The sequence below is a fragment of the Saccostrea cucullata genome, unplaced genomic scaffold, assembly GCF_032062105.1.
Source record: "Saccostrea cucullata isolate Sc308-1 unplaced genomic scaffold, CSIRO_AGI_Scuc_v1 ctg971, whole genome shotgun sequence".
Taxonomy (NCBI): Eukaryota; Metazoa; Mollusca; class Bivalvia; order Ostreida; family Ostreidae; genus Saccostrea; species Saccostrea cuccullata.
The window spans coordinates 236256-254676 of NW_026926953.1; the positions used below are offsets into that span (position 1 = coordinate 236256).

The window sequence follows — 18421 nt, forward strand, 5'->3', positions numbered from 1 at the left end:
ATGCCAAGAGATTCATGATTTTTTTTAAAATAAAATATTATCCAATGGCGTTGTGAAAACATATAATTATAGTCAACTGGGCTGAATTCAAGATTGTAGCTGCTACAAAGCTCTACGTGCTAGAAACTATGATCTCGAACAATATATGAGCCTCGTCGGATAGAAATCGACCTTATCGTATGCAACGTCATAATGAGAAAAAAGCAAATAAAGTTGAGAAAGATTTCCCGGTATTTTTACTACACATGGTTTTTGACGTTAAGGAATGTTTTAGACATCGTCAACTGCAATATTGAAGGATTTTTTATTCAAAAAATCGGACCATTTTAAACATTCATGTACTAATAAAACAAACAAATTTTAAATGTATTCCCCTTCGCAGAGCCTCATTTTTTATTGTTACCATGGATCAATGTAAACACAAGCCAGAGGAATGCCGAGTCCGATCTACACTTTTTTTTTTTCAAACAGCAGAAGACGTATGGCCATATCTTACACCAGATAAATAATAAGTTGGTAGACATATAGCGAAGAAAAAATGACATGGTGCATTACTGAGGAAGTACAGAATATATTTTTTATTGTAGTTTAGAGTATAAAATTTAGCCAGATGAGACGTAAACATGCACAGAAAATCGCACATGTACTGGTGCAGTATAGTGTGTGAACTTCATTTACTATCATCGTGAGCACGTGTATTCAATTATTCACGATTAAATTCACAATATTATATTAGATATACTTTAATGTTTCGTGTCTTTGAATGAATTTACGAGTATTTTCAAATGTATCACAGAAATTAACCAACCAAAACAAAACAAACAGAGGTCTAGGCATATCGATTCAGTACAAAATGTACAAAGGTCACGATTCAACAACTTTTAAAACGCATTTTTCTAACTACAATATTAAGAGATATCAAGAAACAAGTAATACTGGTATTGTTTAAGGCAATTTATTCCATATATCAGTAATTCTCAAACGGAAACACGTATTGTCAGAAGCGACTGTATACGATAAATTGTGCAAGTTGCTTCCCTTTGACGCAACAAGAGGCTCAACACGGGGAATCATTTCCTTAAAAAAATGTTTTTTCTCTCTATCTTAACTTTTGATTCTCTCCATTACCAGATTTTAAGTTAATTTTCTTAAATATTTTACTCCTTATTTTGCAAGTTTATAAAAAATACGACGATGGATTATCTATGATTTTTTTTTTTACTTTAACTTGGCTGGCGAAAATGTAAGAAGATGGGCCCGGTTTGTAAAACATATATCCTTCTACGTCATTAATATTTTAAAGAGTTGTAAACCAAAAAAATTACTCTTAAGTCAGATGTAAAAAAAAAAAAAAACAAAAACAAACAACAGTTTAGTGAAATGTGTTCTTAAATATTCAGCATAATATTAAGTATTTTGAACCCCGTTAAATTATACAAACTTTTCTGCAAAAATCATCTTGAGCAGGATTTCACCTGTTCGTGAATAACAGGAATATGTTTTCGTTTTGTACTAAGACTTTCAATTATAACATCAAAACATTCTCTACATTATTCTTCTACAATTCTCTTTTTTTAAAGAGAGGGTGGATACCAACAACAGATAACTTAATTATAAATCTAAATTTTTTTATTTGATTTTTTTTTATTTACAAAATCATCAAACAAATAATTATGAAATGTCTATAATTTTATGTGTTGTGTTGGAGTGGGTCAGGAACGGTATAGCAGAATGTTGTCGATGCGTACGCCGCGTGCCTTCATGCATATTATTTTTCTCTAAAGCAGTTATTTTTTTTGGGGGGGTGGGGGGGGGTGGCTTCTTAAGTCAGCATACATGTATGCTGATGCTACCCGGTTGGCTAAATATGATATAATTTATTTTAGAGTCCTACGCACCCAAGCTGAATCCGACTATCTAATTCATAGCATTATTTATTCTTGTTTTAATTGGTTTAACTGCATTTCCTAACTATACGTAATCAATTCTCTTTTTAACATTTAGTTCGTTTGCAGTTAATTGAATTGTAAAAGAAAGAAAATGTTCAGGCATATAGTTTTACATCGTAGTTCAATATAGCTTGTGTTTTTCTTTTTCTTTCCCTCAATGCACTTCTAATACACCAGCCAGGTAACAAAGAAATTAAAATTTTTGCATTTCTGAAATTCATATTGATATCCCTTCATTTTTTTCTGTTGATTATAAAAATATTTTGTAGACGTTATGTAAAATCTCTTTTTCAACTGCATTAGAATATTGCATTACAAATAAACTATCATCGTCGGAAATCCACTAGTGATCTCGTCCTTACTTATCACCCGGTGATGAGTAAAGATGAGATCATCCTTGGGTATCCGATGATGATAAACTATATGCTATAAAGAACAAAAACATGAAAAATCGTCTTCCAAAAATTATGCATGCATACTTATTGAGTCTATAATTTCAGCCAATGTGTATACAATTATGTTTCCCGTGACTTTCGCAACATGTAACTATAAATCATTCTTCTAAAATTAGGTGGGGTTTTTCACATACGAATTCAATTAAAAATGTACGAACGATGCATCATTGTTATTTTATTTTACAATGAATTTTAGAATATTTACATCAAATTGATTTTGAAAGTAAAATTTTGTACATTATGAGATATATTTTGTTGATGAACACAGAGAGAAATCTTTTTTAATGGTTAACATATTTTTGAAATTATTGTCCGTCGGATGGAACGTTAAATAGTTCCCTATAATAAGGTTATCAACTACATGTATTTTGCATGCAACAGATAAAAATTTCCCGCCGATAATTGCTGAAATCTCGCCGACTCGGCGTTAAGCAAAATTCAAGCAATCAATAATTTGTATCTGTACATGTATATTAACGTATTTATTTTTCTACACTATGGATAATAGACATTTGATGAAAAGACGATTGGGTTTTTACTAGGAGAAAGGGGGGGGGGGGGGGAGTAAGTAATAATGTAAAGACATAGTGGCTAATTTTTTTTGGCATAGTGGCTAATTTTTTTTATCCGTCCAATAACAACCAAGCGAGAATGATGTGGAGGACAAGAGGGTATATATATATATATATATATATATGAACTAGCTATTTGAATGTGAATGTGGCTGCAGCAGAAACGGTTGTAGGGGGGAGGTCCTAATAAAATGAGCTTACTTTAAGACACAGGGCTAGAATCACACCATGTTTGATTTCACGTGTACTCACTATGTATATACAGATGAATGTGATTTTTTTAAATTTAACTTAAGAATAATTATTGTAGCATGATTTTAGTTGTGATTTTATTGGCTGCATGGTTCATGTATTTTCTGTAAGAAACTAGGTATTTCTGAGATCGAATTCGAATCCCTGTATATTTTAATCTGACTCGATCTCATTCCTTCCATTTTCCTTCATTGTGTGTGAACTAACTTGCATGCATTGAGGAAACAAACGTAAAAGCAGCATAGTGTAGATCTATATTTTGTTTATTGGAAGTTCAGTTATTCATAGAGACAAAGCTGTCAGTACGAAAGACAGAAAAGTAGAAACGAAAGATCTGGGGGGGGGGGTGAGTATTCGTTTTTTTAAAGGATTTAAAATACAGTTAACACAGTTTTTGGGATTGTACATCATGATCATCCGTTTTTGTCATTTATTAAGCAAATCTTTTAACTTAGACTTGATGACCGCTTGGATTGCTACGCGTTGACAGGTGTCCTACCGAACAACGGAGAATAAACCATGACGTCACAATTGAATCGTGAAAAATCCACGATATGATCAGTTAATTTTGCAAACATACCAATTTCAAAATGTAATAACTTTGTTATAAATGAAGATATTTTGATTCTGTTTTCAGTTTTTGTAATGGTTTTACATGGACCATTAAAAAACACAAAAATCTCAAATTCGATAAATTTTGCCATAAGGTCGATTTCTATCCGTCGAGGCTCATATAATGCTACCCTAGCCATAAGTACATGTATAATGAGTAATCTTTTCTTTGTTTTCTCACACTAAAACAAATTGTTCTCTCATTTGACTGTTAATTGATGCCTGTATAGCAAAGATACAGCAACTTGAATCTACACTACCTGAACTTTCATAAAGTAGTTCTTGAGAAGATTTCGAAAAAATATTAATGCCATAATTTTTAACTACCCGGTAATTTATAATTTTATCTCCTCTTAGAGACATATAGCCTTTCATTTGAACAAATTAAAATTTTACCTGAGGATACTTTGTGGCAATTTTGGTAGAAATTGGCCTAGTGGATCTTCAGAAGAAGTTGAAAATGTTAAAAGTTTACGAACGAAAATATGGTTTGACAGACAAAAAGTGATCAGAAAAGCTCACTTGAGCCTTCAGCTCAGGTGAGTTAATAATCTACTTAAAATTGTAATGTACCAACTCTGATGACCCATGCATTTTATAAAGCATAAAATAATATGCAAGATGTACCGTATAATCCCTATTAACCGCCCCTGCCCCTATAAGCGCCCCCTTCGTCTTTTTCAATTGTCAGAAAATAAGGGCCCCGTGTACAATGATTAAATTCATCTAGAATCATTTCAAAATCTGCCAAAATTTGAAGAAAGTGAGAATGAAACTTGTCTATTATCCAAATTCTCGGTAAATATTGAATCATTTAGCATAATTTGGGTGGATTATCTTCACTTAAAGTAAAGTTAAACATTATTTAAGTGGTTTTTTGAATTTATTTTCAAAAGTTAAAGTATGACATTAAATATAAAGAGAATACCAAAATAACCGCCCCCTTATCGCAATTTTCTAAGCGCCCGGGGCGGTTAATAGGGATTATACGGTATTATTTATTAAACTAGATGCAATCATAAGATTGTATTAATAAACCTGTTACAGTTTTTATTAAGACCGCGAAACATTAACTGACAAGATTGGAAATATGCAGCTTACGTTACTGTAAACCAACTTTTATTCGCGTGCGAGAAATTTTCGCGAAGTTCCCGAGAGCCTAGTCATTGCAAATATTTCTCGCCGCAAACCGGTCATTTGAGTGTATGTGTCTATTAAAACAAATCCAAAAAAGGCATGATCACGAAAATTAATCGTCACGAACCAATTTATCCCTGGTAAATCCGAAATAAAGTCATCGTGAATAATAGTTGGTTTACAGTACTCCTATCTGTTACAATCAAAACATTCAATGATAGACAATGAAATGGGTGGGTACAATTCGATGCGGATGGCCGAGAAAACACTGAATTGAAATTCTAGTTTGAAATTCATTTTCAATCCACCTCAGCCATGCTAGAAGGCACACTATTACTGACTGACCCAGAGGAAAATGATTTCAATTTCGATATACATGTAGTTTGATAATAATATATAAATCAGAATTTTCTGTCCAGCGTTTTGAAGAAATATATGAAGGGACAAATATTTGATTTCTGTTTGGTATAATTTATGTATACATGTGCGTTGGGGGGGGGGGGGGGGGGGGGGGGGCTTAACAATCTTGGAAATGAATAAGAAAGTTGTCAAACATTTTCGATTGAGAGAAAACTTAAAAAAAGCTCTTGTCATACTAAAAATTAATTGGTACAAAGCATGATCTGACTTGACAATTTTTTACCCCCCCCCCCCCCTTTCTAGAATCAAATAGCCGTCTCCTGAAAAATATTATGTCATCTATGACTTTTACCTGTGTCCTTAAGATTATATTATAGGCTATAAACTCATGTCAATATAAATTTCAACCAACATGCATTTGGGAATTGAAATTATTTGTCTTGGATCATACATTCACACTTTGCTTTTGAAAACAGCTCAGGTGGATTGAAAATGAATTTCAAACTAGAATTTCAATCCAATGTTTTCTCGGCCGTCCACATCGAATTGTACCCGCCCATTCCATTGTCTAGCATAGATTGTTTTGATTGTAACAAATAGAAATGACGTAAGCTGCATATTTCCAATCTTGCCAGTTAATGTTCCGCAGTCTTACCAGTTATTCAACAGTTTTTGCAGTACGTGTACATGTCAAGAACTGCAAATGATAGCATTGTTCTCCCACCTACCTCCAAGTCAATTTTCAAAAGTTAACATATTCGATGAATTTTTTATAGATAATTATATGAATTTTCATAAAACAATACTTATTTGGGGAAACAAAGAGAGATAACTTTAATATTTTGGTTAACCTTGTGTTTTTTACTATAGAAATAAACAGAAAACGGAAAATATTTTTAAAACATCTCCCCCCAAGTGTCACAAAAATTCCTTTTTACAGGAAATATGGACTGTTATTTCACAAATTCATTCCAAAGCTTTTTGTGTGACATGGGGGGAACATGCGTTTATTGACCAAAAAACGACAAAAATGCTTATTTTCCACCAATTCAAAAGTGATTTACAACTGAAACATTATATTTTATGTTTTATTTATTTGCCTGTCACGAAAGTTAAAAGATTTTTCCGAGTTTTATATTTCTTTCCATGTGAGTTAATTTTTATGACAAGAACAGTTAATTTGTCAGAAATGGTCATATCTCGGCAACAGAATGGGTGGATAATAACATCCTTTCCAAAAATAAGCATGGCGACCATTAAAACACAAATCTTCTGTCTCAGGAGAGACCTTTATTCAAGGTGGATAGAGAATGAGTGCATCCTTTTTATCATATCTAATATGTTTAAAATCTAAAGTAAATGATATCTTAGGTATTTAATATTTATATCATTGTTCAAATATTCAACTATTTTTCAAAGTGCTAATTGGAGGTCTTTGATAGCAAATTGCTTAATTAAAAATACATATCTTTTCAAACTTGCTTTCACTGGGCAAGATGACAAGTATCATTTTTAACCATCAGCCTTCCTTCACTAAAACAATTAATCCAATCATTAATTGAATTTATAGGAACTCATTTATCTCAATAAACTGTGTACAAATTATTATATGATACTGTAGAGGGATTTCTAAGATATTACAATAAATTGTACAGTCGTTTGTTGAACAAGTTAGACTGAGACAACCATTTTTAGTCACAATTGACCTAAATAGTGACATCATTTTCACATTGTGACGTCACAAACAAGGAGAGAAACTTTATTCAGCATATGCTATTTATAGATCTTGTGTATGGCTATGTGTGGACCGAATTTCATTCTAATCTGAATTGTGGTTTTGTAGAAATAGAGATAGTTTGCGAACTTTTTGATCATCCCTCGTATAAGGAATATTTAATGATATCCAAGACCATTTCAAAATATGGTAGTGCCTGAAAGTTCGATTTCAATGGAAAATTTCGTCTATCCCCCAATTGATGAATTGTCTTAATACCAGCACTAAATAGTAAATGAGGCATACCTTTAGCTCTTTAAGGTCAAGATCTAGTAAATAACTTGAGACTAATTTTTTGGTGCTAGATACATTATGATGTCATAATCAATTTCAACTTTCTTTTTCCCATACTTTATTGCTTTAGCAGAATTATGTAGAAAATAGGGTATTTTCATGTCATTCAATTTGAAATCATATGAAAAGTAAACCGGATACCTATATTAAATTTGATAATGTTTTAAAGAAGAGGCCATGAACATACTAATTACCGTTTTCCGAGACACTGTAGGCAATCTGGATACAGTTCCTTTGCCGAATACTAAAAAAACTCCCGTATTCATGACTGATTTTCTTAATTTTTCATTGAAAATGACAGTTTAAAATACATATTTTCATCTTGTTAACCTACAAATTATGCCCCGAAACACCTTATTTGACCAAGCTAAAGTTGTAAAGCATCAGTAAAGGAATTTATTCATAAAGTTTGATAAATCTGTAGGCACCTTTCATTTACTAGATCTTGGTATGCCTCATTTACTATTTAGCACTGGTATTAAGACAATTCATCAATTTCCATTGAACTGTTCTTTGTATTAAATAAAGAATATGAGCCTCGACGGATAGAAATCGACCTTATGGCAAAATTTATCGAATTTGAGATTTTTGTGTTTTTTAATGGTCCATGTAAAACCATTACAAAAACTGAAAACAGAATCAAAATATCTTCATTTATAACAAAGTTATTACATTTTGAAATTGGTATGTTTGCAAAATTAACTGATCATATCGTGGATTTTTCACGATTCAATTGTGACGTCATGGTTTATTCTCCGTTGTTCGGTAGGACACCTGTCAACGCGTAGCAATCCAAGCGGTCATCAAGTCTAAGTTAAAAGATTTGCTTAATAAATGACAAAAACGGATGATCATGATGTACAATCCCAAAAACTGTGTTAACTGTATTTTAAATCCTTTAAAAAAACGAATACCCCCCCCCCCCCCCCCCCAGATCTTTCGTTTCTACTTTTCTGTCTTTCGTACTGACAGCTTTGTCTCTATGAATAACTGAACTTCCAATAAACAAAATATAGATCTACACTATGCTGCTTTTACGTTTGTTTCCTCAATGCATGCAAGTTAGTTCACACACAATGAAGGAAAATGGAAGGAATGAGATCGAGTCAGATTAAAATATACAGGGATTCGAATTCGATCTCAGAAATACCTAGTTTCTTACAGAAAATACATGAACCATGCAGCCAATAAAATCACAACTAAAATCATGCTACAATAATTATTCTTAAGTTAAATTTAAAAAAATCACATTCATCTGTATATACATAGTGAGTACACGTGAAATCAAACATGGTGTGATTCTAGCCCTGTGTCTTAAAGTAAGCTCATTTTATTAGGACCTCCCCCCTACAACCGTTTCTGCTGCAGCCACATTCACATTCAAATAGCTAGTTCATATATATATATATATATATATATATATATATACCCTCTTGTCCTCCACATCATTCTCGCTTGGTTGTTATTGGACGGATAGCTCGCCAAAAAAAATTAGCCACTATGTCTTTACATTATTACTTACTCCCCCCCCCCCCCCTTTCTCCTAGTAAAAACCCAATCGTCTTTTCATCAAATGTCTATTATCCATAGTGTAGAAAAATAAATACGTTAATATACATGTACAGATACAAATTATTGATTGCTTGAATTTTGCTTAACGCCGAGTCGGCGAGATTTCAGCAATTATCGGCGGGAAATTTTTATCTGTTGCATGCAAAATACATGTAGTTGATAACCTTATTATAGGGAACTATTTAACGTTCCATCCGACGGACAATAATTTCAAAAATATGTTAACCATTAAAAAAGATTTCTCTCTGTGTTCATCAACAAAATATATCTCATAATGTACAAAATTTTACTTTCAAAATCAATTTGATGTAAATATTCTAAAATTCATTGTAAAATAAAATAACAATGATGCATCGTTCGTACATTTTTAATTGAATTCGTATGTGAAAAACCCCACCTAATTTTAGAAGAATGATTTATAGTTACATGTTGCGAAAGTCACGGGAAACATAATTGTATACACATTGGCTGAAATTATAGACTCAATAAGTATGCATGCATAATTTTTGGAAGACGATTTTTCATGTTTTTGTTCTTTATAGCATATAGTTTATCATCATCGGATACCCAAGGATGATCTCATCTTTACTCATCACCGGGTGATAAGTAAGGACGAGATCACTAGTGGATTTCCGACGATGATAGTTTATTTGTAATGCAATATTCTAATGCAGTTGAAAAAGAGATTTTACATAACGTCTACAAAATATTTTTATAATCAACAGAAAAAAATGAAGGGATATCAATATGAATTTCAGAAATGCAAAAATTTTAATTTCTTTGTTACCTGGCTGGTGTATTAGAAGTGCATTGAGGGAAAGAAAAAGAAAAACACAAGCTATATTGAACTACGATGTAAAACTATATGCCTGAACATTTTCTTTCTTTTACAATTCAATTAACTGCAAACGAACTAAATGTTAAAAAGAGAATTGATTACGTATAGTTAGGAAATGCAGTTAAACCAATTAAAACAAGAATAAATAATGCTATGAATTAGATAGTCGGATTCAGCTTGGGTGCGTAGGACTCTAAAATAAATTATATCATATTTAGCCAACCGGGTAGCATCAGCATACATGTATGCTGACTTAAGAAGCCACCCCCCCCCCCCCCAAAAAAAAATAACTGCTTTAGAGAAAAATAATATGCATGAAGGCACGCGGCGTACGCATCGACAACATTCTGCTATACCGTTCCTGACCCACTCCAACACAACACATAAAATTATAGACATTTCATAATTATTTGTTTGATGATTTTGTAAATAAAAAAAAATCAAATAAAAAAATTTAGATTTATAATTAAGTTATCTGTTGTTGGTATCCACCCTCTCTTTAAAAAAAGAGAATTGTAGAAGAATAATGTAGAGAATGTTTTGATGTTATAATTGAAAGTCTTAGTACAAAACGAAAACATATTCCTGTTATTCACGAACAGGTGAAATCCTGCTCAAGATGATTTTTGCAGAAAAGTTTGTATAATTTAACGGGGTTCAAAATACTTAACATTATGCTGAATATTTAAGAACACATTTCACTAAACTGTTGTTTGTTTTTTTTTTTTTTTTTTTTTACATCTGACTTAAGAGTAATTTTTTTGGTTTACAACTCTTTAAAATATTAATGACGTAGAAGGATATATGTTTTACAAACCGGGCCCATCTTCTTACATTTTCGCCAGCCAAGTTAAAGTAAAAAAAAAAATCATAGATAATCCATCGTCGTATTTTTTATAAACTTGCAAAATAAGGAGTAAAATATTTAAGAAAATTAACTTAAAATCTGGTAATGGAGAGAATCAAAAGTTAAGATAGAGAGAAAAAACATTTTTTTAAGGAAATGATTCCCCGTGTTGAGCCTCTTGTTGCGTCAAAGGGAAGCAACTTGCACAATTTATCGTATACAGTCGCTTCTGACAATACGTGTTTCCGTTTGAGAATTACTGATATATGGAATAAATTGCCTTAAACAATACCAGTATTACTTGTTTCTTGATATCTCTTAATATTGTAGTTAGAAAAATGCGTTTTAAAAGTTGTTGAATCGTGACCTTTGTACATTTTGTACTGAATCGATATGCCTAGACCTCTGTTTGTTTTGTTTTGGTTGGTTAATTTCTGTGATACATTTGAAAATACTCGTAAATTCATTCAAAGACACGAAACATTAAAGTATATCTAATATAATATTGTGAATTTAATCGTGAATAATTGAATACACGTGCTCACGATGATAGTAAATGAAGTTCACACACTATACTGCACCAGTACATGTGCGATTTTCTGTGCATGTTTACGTCTCATCTGGCTAAATTTTATACTCTAAACTACAATAAAAAATATATTCTGTACTTCCTCAGTAATGCACCATGTCATTTTTTCTTCGCTATATGTCTACCAACTTATTATTTATCTGGTGTAAGATATGGCCATACGTCTTCTGCTGTTTGAAAAAAAAAAAGTGTAGATCGGACTCGGCATTCCTCTGGCTTGTGTTTACATTGATCCATGGTAACAATAAAAAATGAGGCTCTGCGAAGGGGAATACATTTAAAATTTGTTTGTTTTATTAGTACATGAATGTTTAAAATGGTCCGATTTTTTGAATAAAAAATCCTTCAATATTGCAGTTGACGATGTCTAAAACATTCCTTAACGTCAAAAACCATGTGTAGTAAAAATACCGGGAAATCTTTCTCAACTTTATTTGCTTTTTTCTCATTATGACGTTGCATACGATAAGGTCGATTTCTATCCGACGAGGCTCATATATTGATAAATTGCCATTTACGGGTATATTGAATTAAATGGTTGCAAAATGTAGGCGGGAATCAAGAGTTAGCGTGCATACTTCTTATTAATTAATAATAGAATATACTTAGGTCATGCATCCTTGACAATGTGGAGGAAACATGGAAAATGGGAAACAAATCAAACATTTAAATCATATGTTATTTTAAAAATACTACTCATATTGCACATATATTTCAGTCGTTTCATTTTCACTTTAAATTCGTCCTTTAATCACATACTTTTTTTTAACTTTTCATTTGCACAGATCTTAAAATCTCCATGAACATTTCATTTTTGTTATTATCTTCTAAATACATTTTATATGGACAAATAAAATTTCCTGTTTATAACCTTATGTCTTCAACTTGAAATTTTACCTTTGAAAAAAATCATTCTTTTGCAATAATTTTGCAAACATTGGGAGCTTATCAAGCTCATGACCAAAGGGAGGCAATTCAATTATCCAGCTGGTATTAACTTTGTGCAAAAGAAAACTCGAAGATTTAAATTTCTTACCGATTGTTTATTACTTTTTCTGAAATTTTATGTTAATTGTACTGATATTCATTAGCATTATGAAGCTGTTTTAAAATGCAGTTACTTTAAAAATGTATCTCTAAATAATTATTAGATTTTGTCACTTATTGAAAATCTCTCCTTGGTTGGACTCTATACAAAAGTTATCATTTTCTTCTTAATTTCTTTAATAATAAATTAACAACTTATAATTTTAGTTATTTTACATATAATATCATTAAATAATGACACAATTCCCTCTTTTTTTTTTTTAAACTACATACATGTACATTTAAGTTTTATAAGGTACTGGTATATAGATAAAACATTCAAAGAATAAATATATTTTAATTATTAATTGATTTTGCAAGCATTTCTGGTTTTTAAAAGATGATTTTATGTTATCAATTGACATAAAATTACAAATAAACACTTATTCTGATGCAAAAACTATGAAATGAATATTCAGTTGAAACATTTTACAGTTTTAAATGTGTCTGAAACACATTTTAAGGGGGATAACTCTATTTTGTAAAAGAGAAAAGTCTAATTTCATATGAATAGTGACCTGTTTTTTGAGTAGAAAGCATAAAATTAAGAAAAAGAGGATAAGGAATTTTGCACTATTAACATTTACATGCTTTGGGTAAAAGAGTTACCATTTATTTTTTTCTGTAAAGTGGTTGCTGATATATAACTTTCAATCACTGAGAAATCTTATTTCCAGGATGCTTGGTATGTAAGGCATTTGAAAATTATTGCTTTCTGAGCTATTGTAACCTTTTAAAAAATATTGAAAATTAAGGGGTACTCACAAAATTGATTAACAGCATTTATAAACTAATTATCAATGAAGAATAAATATTTCCATTTCTATATTTGTTTCCTCTGTGATAACTCTGAAAAATAGTTGAGTTGATTTCTTGATAATTCTACCAGAATGTAAATTTTGCCAATCTAAAAGTCAGGAGCTAAGAAGGCCTAATATGCATGTAAATCTCAAGCAGTTGTCTTTGTGTTTGACATCATGAGCGGGGACTATTGAAATTGACATGGGATGCCTCATGTAATTTGAATCTTTAAAATCTGAATTTACGATTTTATTTCACAATGAAATGGAAATATAAGGAATCACTGTCTAGTTTGTTGGGTGTGCCAGGAACATCAACGATAGTTGAAAACATGGGATAATTTATGCATATAAATGGGCTCCACCAGTTATGCAAATTATCCCACGTATCCAACTATCTTTGATGCCCTGGCATACCCAACAAACTAGAAAGCGATTCCTTAAATCTTCAAAGACAGATCACTTGAACAGTGTGATTCAGAACTCACCTGAAAACCTCGGCACATGGAGCTGACCCCCTCCCTCAGAGTTCCTGCTGCCTGGGGTGAGGACAGTTTTGGCAGGCTGTACAGAGATGACCCTCCCTCCTTCCTCCGAGGACTTGCCCTCACTGTCTTCTCTGACAAATCTCCTCCTCGTTTTATTATACTCCTGGATAGCACTGTCTTCAAAAGAGAAGATGCTGGGGGCGTTATGCGTGGGAGTGGAATCGCAGTCATCACTGGCATTCTCTATGGAGAACGATGGGTTGGCTAGGCCCTCCACAGGTTTCGGTTCTGCGGGTTGAACCAGCTGCTCGAATGATGAGGAGATGTCCGGTGCGTTGGGATGGAGAAACTCACTAATTTTAATGCTGATGGATTTCTGATGTTCAGAGCTTAGAAATGGAGCGTGTGTCCTTGGGGATTCCCCCGAGCCCTTCTTGGGTAGTTTCTCTATAATGGCAGAAGGCGCTTTCTGTTCCTCTGGCTTTTTGATTGAAGGTTTTGTGTCTTTTTCTTCTTTGGATCCATTTTCTTTCTTTGCTACTGGTACTTTCAATGGCACCACCCTATTATTCATCTTTTATTACTTCACCTGTAATATAAATCAATGAAGTTGTCACCAAATATTGTATTTCCTTTGTAAATGAAATAATGAATCAAAGCAGATTGATATACTCTGTATCAGTAATCAATAATGTTTAATAACAGTCAACTTAATTATTTCCCCTAAATAAATATTCTGTATATGTCAAATTTAATTATTCATGGTCTACAAACATTGAACATTTGGGGGAGCAAAACCCAATCAGCAATTTCTAAAAATTTTTGTTCATTTCTGCATTCATAAAAGGCCCTCTGCATTCATGCACTTTTAGAGAGAAATGTATTACTAAAAGCATTGTGGGATTTAAGAACTTATTGCCATGACAACCAAATGATGCTTCAAAAAAAGTGAAAGGCATAAGAGAAAATCGAAGCCATAGGACTTGGTTGTTGTTTAATGAGAAACATTGATGATCTGGGTGTCACACCAGTGTACACATTGATGTTAATACCTGCGGCTTCCTATATCTCTGGCTTTCTGCAGGTAACCATGATAAATTGTAACGAGGACTCCAATTACTAGGCAAACTCGGCAGCTGATACCAAAAGCTCATTACTGGCGCGAGGAGGAAAATCCTTAAATAAAAAATATACAGAAGTCACTGAAAATCAGTCAGAAATCTTATTTGGATTCTTAATATAAAAAATAACAAGATTGCCTGTTTTAGAGCTCAAAGAAAGAGAAAATCAGAGATCGGTCTTTAGCCATCAGCATTATGTAAATCACGAGCATACAGTAGGAAGAAAACCAAGTCATAAGATGAATATACGGAATAAGTCATGCAGACTAGTAGAATGGTAAAAACTTTTAAAAATTTTTAACTGTTTCATTCCTCAGAACAGCATAAAAAAAGAAATGGAGCTGCAGCCCTAAAGGGGCCGAGGCCCATTACTTTTAAAGAATGGAGCACTACGAGTATATTAACCCGCATTAAATCCACCGTTTTAAATGCTTGTAATTATTGTCTGTTAATATAATAAAGATTTATAAGATACACTGCATATATACATAACATATTAGTAGTATTTAATAAATATCATATAGAGAGGGAAAGTAAACCGAAACAAGAGGCCCATGGGCCACATCGCTCACCTGAGAAGCTTTGACCATTCTGTTCTTTACCAGATTTCACCCTTGTTATACATAATGCATCCCCACCTTACCCCACTGATCATAATTTAGACATTTTGAAATCTACACTACCCCATGATCCTTCCATGGGCACATATGTTTCAGCTTTTTTGGCCCAGTGGTTCCTGAGAAGAAGATTTTCAAAGATTTTTCCTATATATTTCTATGTAATACTTTGATTCCCCTATAATGGCCCCGCCCTTCCCCCGGGGGTCATGATTCCTACAATTTAGAATTTACACTACCCCAGAATGCTTCCACATAAGCTTCACTTTTTCTTGCCCAGTGGTTCTTGAGAAGAAAATTTTCAAAGATTTTTCCTATATATTTCTATATAAAACTTTGATTCCCCATTGTGGCCCCGCCCTTCCCCCGGGTGTCATTATTTGAACAATTTAGAATCTACATTATACCAAGATGCTTCCACATAATTTTCAGCTTTTCTGGCCCAGTGGTTCTTGAGAAGAAGATTTTCAAGATTTTTCCTATATATTTCTATGTAAAACTTTGATACCCCATTGTGGCCCCGCCCTTCCCCTGGGGGTCATGATTTGAACAATTTAGAATCTACACTATACCAGGATGCTTCCACATAAGTTTCAGCTTTTCTGGCCCAGTGGTTCTTGAGAAGAAGATTTTCAAAGATTTTTCCTATATATTTCTATATAAAACTTTGATTCCCCATTGTGACCCCGACCTTCACCCGGGGGTCATGATTTGAACAATTTAGAAACTACACTATACCAGGATGCTTCCATATAAGTTTCAGCTTTTCTGGCCCAGTGGTTCTTGAGAAGAAGATTTTCAAAGATTTTTCTTATATATTTCTATATAAAACTTTGATACCCCATTGTGGCCCCGCCCTTCCCCTGGGGGTCATGATTTGAACAATTTAGAATCTACACTACCCCAGGATGCTTCCTCATAAGTTTCAGCTTTACTGGCCCAGTGGTTCTTGAGAAGAAGATTTTTTAATGACCCCACCCTATTTTTGTCTTTTCTTGATTATCTCCCCTTGCGAGGGGATATGTCCCTTCATTTTAACAATTTAAATTCCCCTTTACCCAAGGATGCTTTGTACCAAGTTTGGTCAAAATTGGCCCAGTGGTTCTTGAGAAGAAGTCGAAAATGTGAAAAGTTTACAGACGGACAGACAGACGCTGGACAGACGGACGGACGGACGACGGACAAAATGTGATCAGAAAAGCTCACTTGAGCCTTCGGCTCAGGTGAGCTAAAAAGTGCACTGAAGTTTTTTTAATTTAATAAACAGTCATTCAACAGCTTTGACAGCATAGTGATTGAGTATCTGACTCAAAAGGTGAAAAACTTAGAATCAAGTCAGGTGATTATCCTTGAATCTGCATAATATTACCAATCTAGACTGTAATACAATATATACCAGGTGCATATTAAATACTACTGTATAAGCAGAATTTTTAGCGAGGATTTAATTTTGGCATTATTAGTGAGGGTGACAAGATCGCTAAAATTGAATATCGCTAAAAATTAATTGCACTTTATTTGTAATAGAATTTATAGTGAAGTTTTCAAAATCGCTAAAATTACATCTTGCCAACAATAAAATACGAGTTTTTAAGGACAAATCACTAAATTTGCGCCTCGCTAAAATTTCCACTTATACGATATTAATATGCACATGGTATTGTATTACAGTGCACTCAGTTCTTTTAATTTTTTTATATTAAATTCTCTGAATTTATACATGGTGAATGATTTCAGAGCTAAGTGTGCATGTTGACCAAAAAATAAACAGTGTTACAGTTACTTACTCAGTCCAGAGAAAATACAGTTATCCAGGAACATATATATGCTCAGATAGGCCTACCAGGTAATTAGTACTCTTATTGGTAGAGTCCTACCCAGTGAGAAGCACTCACTTAGACAAGTCTTTCCAGTGAGTAGTACTCACCCAGAGAGGGCCTACCCAGTGAGCAGTACTCACCTAGAGAAGGTCTACCTAGTGAGTAGTACTCACTCAGAGAGGTCTATCTAGTGAGTAGTACTCACCCAGAGAGGTCTATCTAGTGAGTAGTACTCACCAAGAGAGGTCTACCTAGTCAGTAGTACTCACCCAGATAGGTCTACCTAATGAGTAGTACTCACCCAGAGAGGTCTATCTAGTGAGTAGTACTCACCCAGAGAGGTCTACCTAGTGAGTAGTACTCACCCAGAGAAGTCTACCTAGTGAGTAGTACTCACCCAGATAGGTCTACCTAGTGAGTAGTACTCACCCAGAGAGGGTCTACCCAGTGAGTTGTGCTCACCAAGAGAGGTCTACCTAGTGAGTAGTACTCACCAAAGAGAAGGTCTACCTAGTGAATAGTACTCACTCAGAGAGGTCTACCTAGTGAGTAGTACTCACCCAGAGAGGTCTACCTAGTGAGTAGTACTCACTCAGAGAGGTCTACCTAGTGAGTAGTACTCACCAAGAGAAGGTCTCTCCAGTGAGGAGTACTCACTCAGATTGTGCTACCCATCGAGTAGTACTCACCAGGGAGATCTACCTAGAGAGAAGTATTCACTCAGAATGGTCTTCCCAGTGAGTAGTACTCACCCAGATAGCAGTGCCCAGTGAGTAGTTCCACTAGGGTTGGTCTACCCAATGAGTAGTTCTTATCCAGATAGGTTCTGAAATTTATAAGTCAGAAACCCTATTACAGAAGAATACCTTGTCTCAAGTTTTGTTTAATCTAAAATAGTTAGATAGTTGTGTAAATAACTTCGATAAAAACAAATGATTTTCATAATTTCCCTTAGCAAATAGGTGTAAGATTAAAATTATTATTATTTGAAATGTTCTGTGTCCACGGCATAATGCATATACATAGACTTCATTTGTACGAGTTTCCTCTCAAATGTCATGTGGGGGATATTTTAATGAATAATGTTAACTATCGTTTTAATAATGTGCAAGAAATATGTAGAGCTATCTTTTTTTGTCCCCCACTTTCGAAAAAGCAAGGGGACATTAAATCTTATTTGTCTGTCGTCTGTCAGTCTGTCCATCCGTCACAAAAACTTATAGCTCATAACTTTTGAT

The 18421-nt window shown here is 33.4% G+C and overlaps 1 protein-coding gene across 3 annotated transcripts in view; it reads right to left on the reverse strand.

The window, feature by feature from the left end:
• Positions 1 to 14796, reverse strand: part of LOC134273038 (cyclic nucleotide-gated cation channel beta-3-like) — a 39436-nt gene extending 24640 nt beyond the window's left edge. For all 3 annotated transcript variants that reach the window (XM_062755207.1, XM_062755206.1, XM_062755208.1), the window contains exons 1-2: positions 14678 to 14796; positions 13626 to 14214 (exon numbers count right to left, since the gene is read on the reverse strand). In XM_062755207.1, coding sequence (XP_062611191.1) covers positions 13626 to 14199 — 574 coding nt within the window. In that variant the 5' untranslated portion in view covers positions 14200 to 14214; positions 14678 to 14796. The remainder of the gene's footprint in view (positions 1 to 13625; positions 14215 to 14677) is intronic.
• Between the last annotated feature and the right edge of the window lie 3625 nt (positions 14797 to 18421).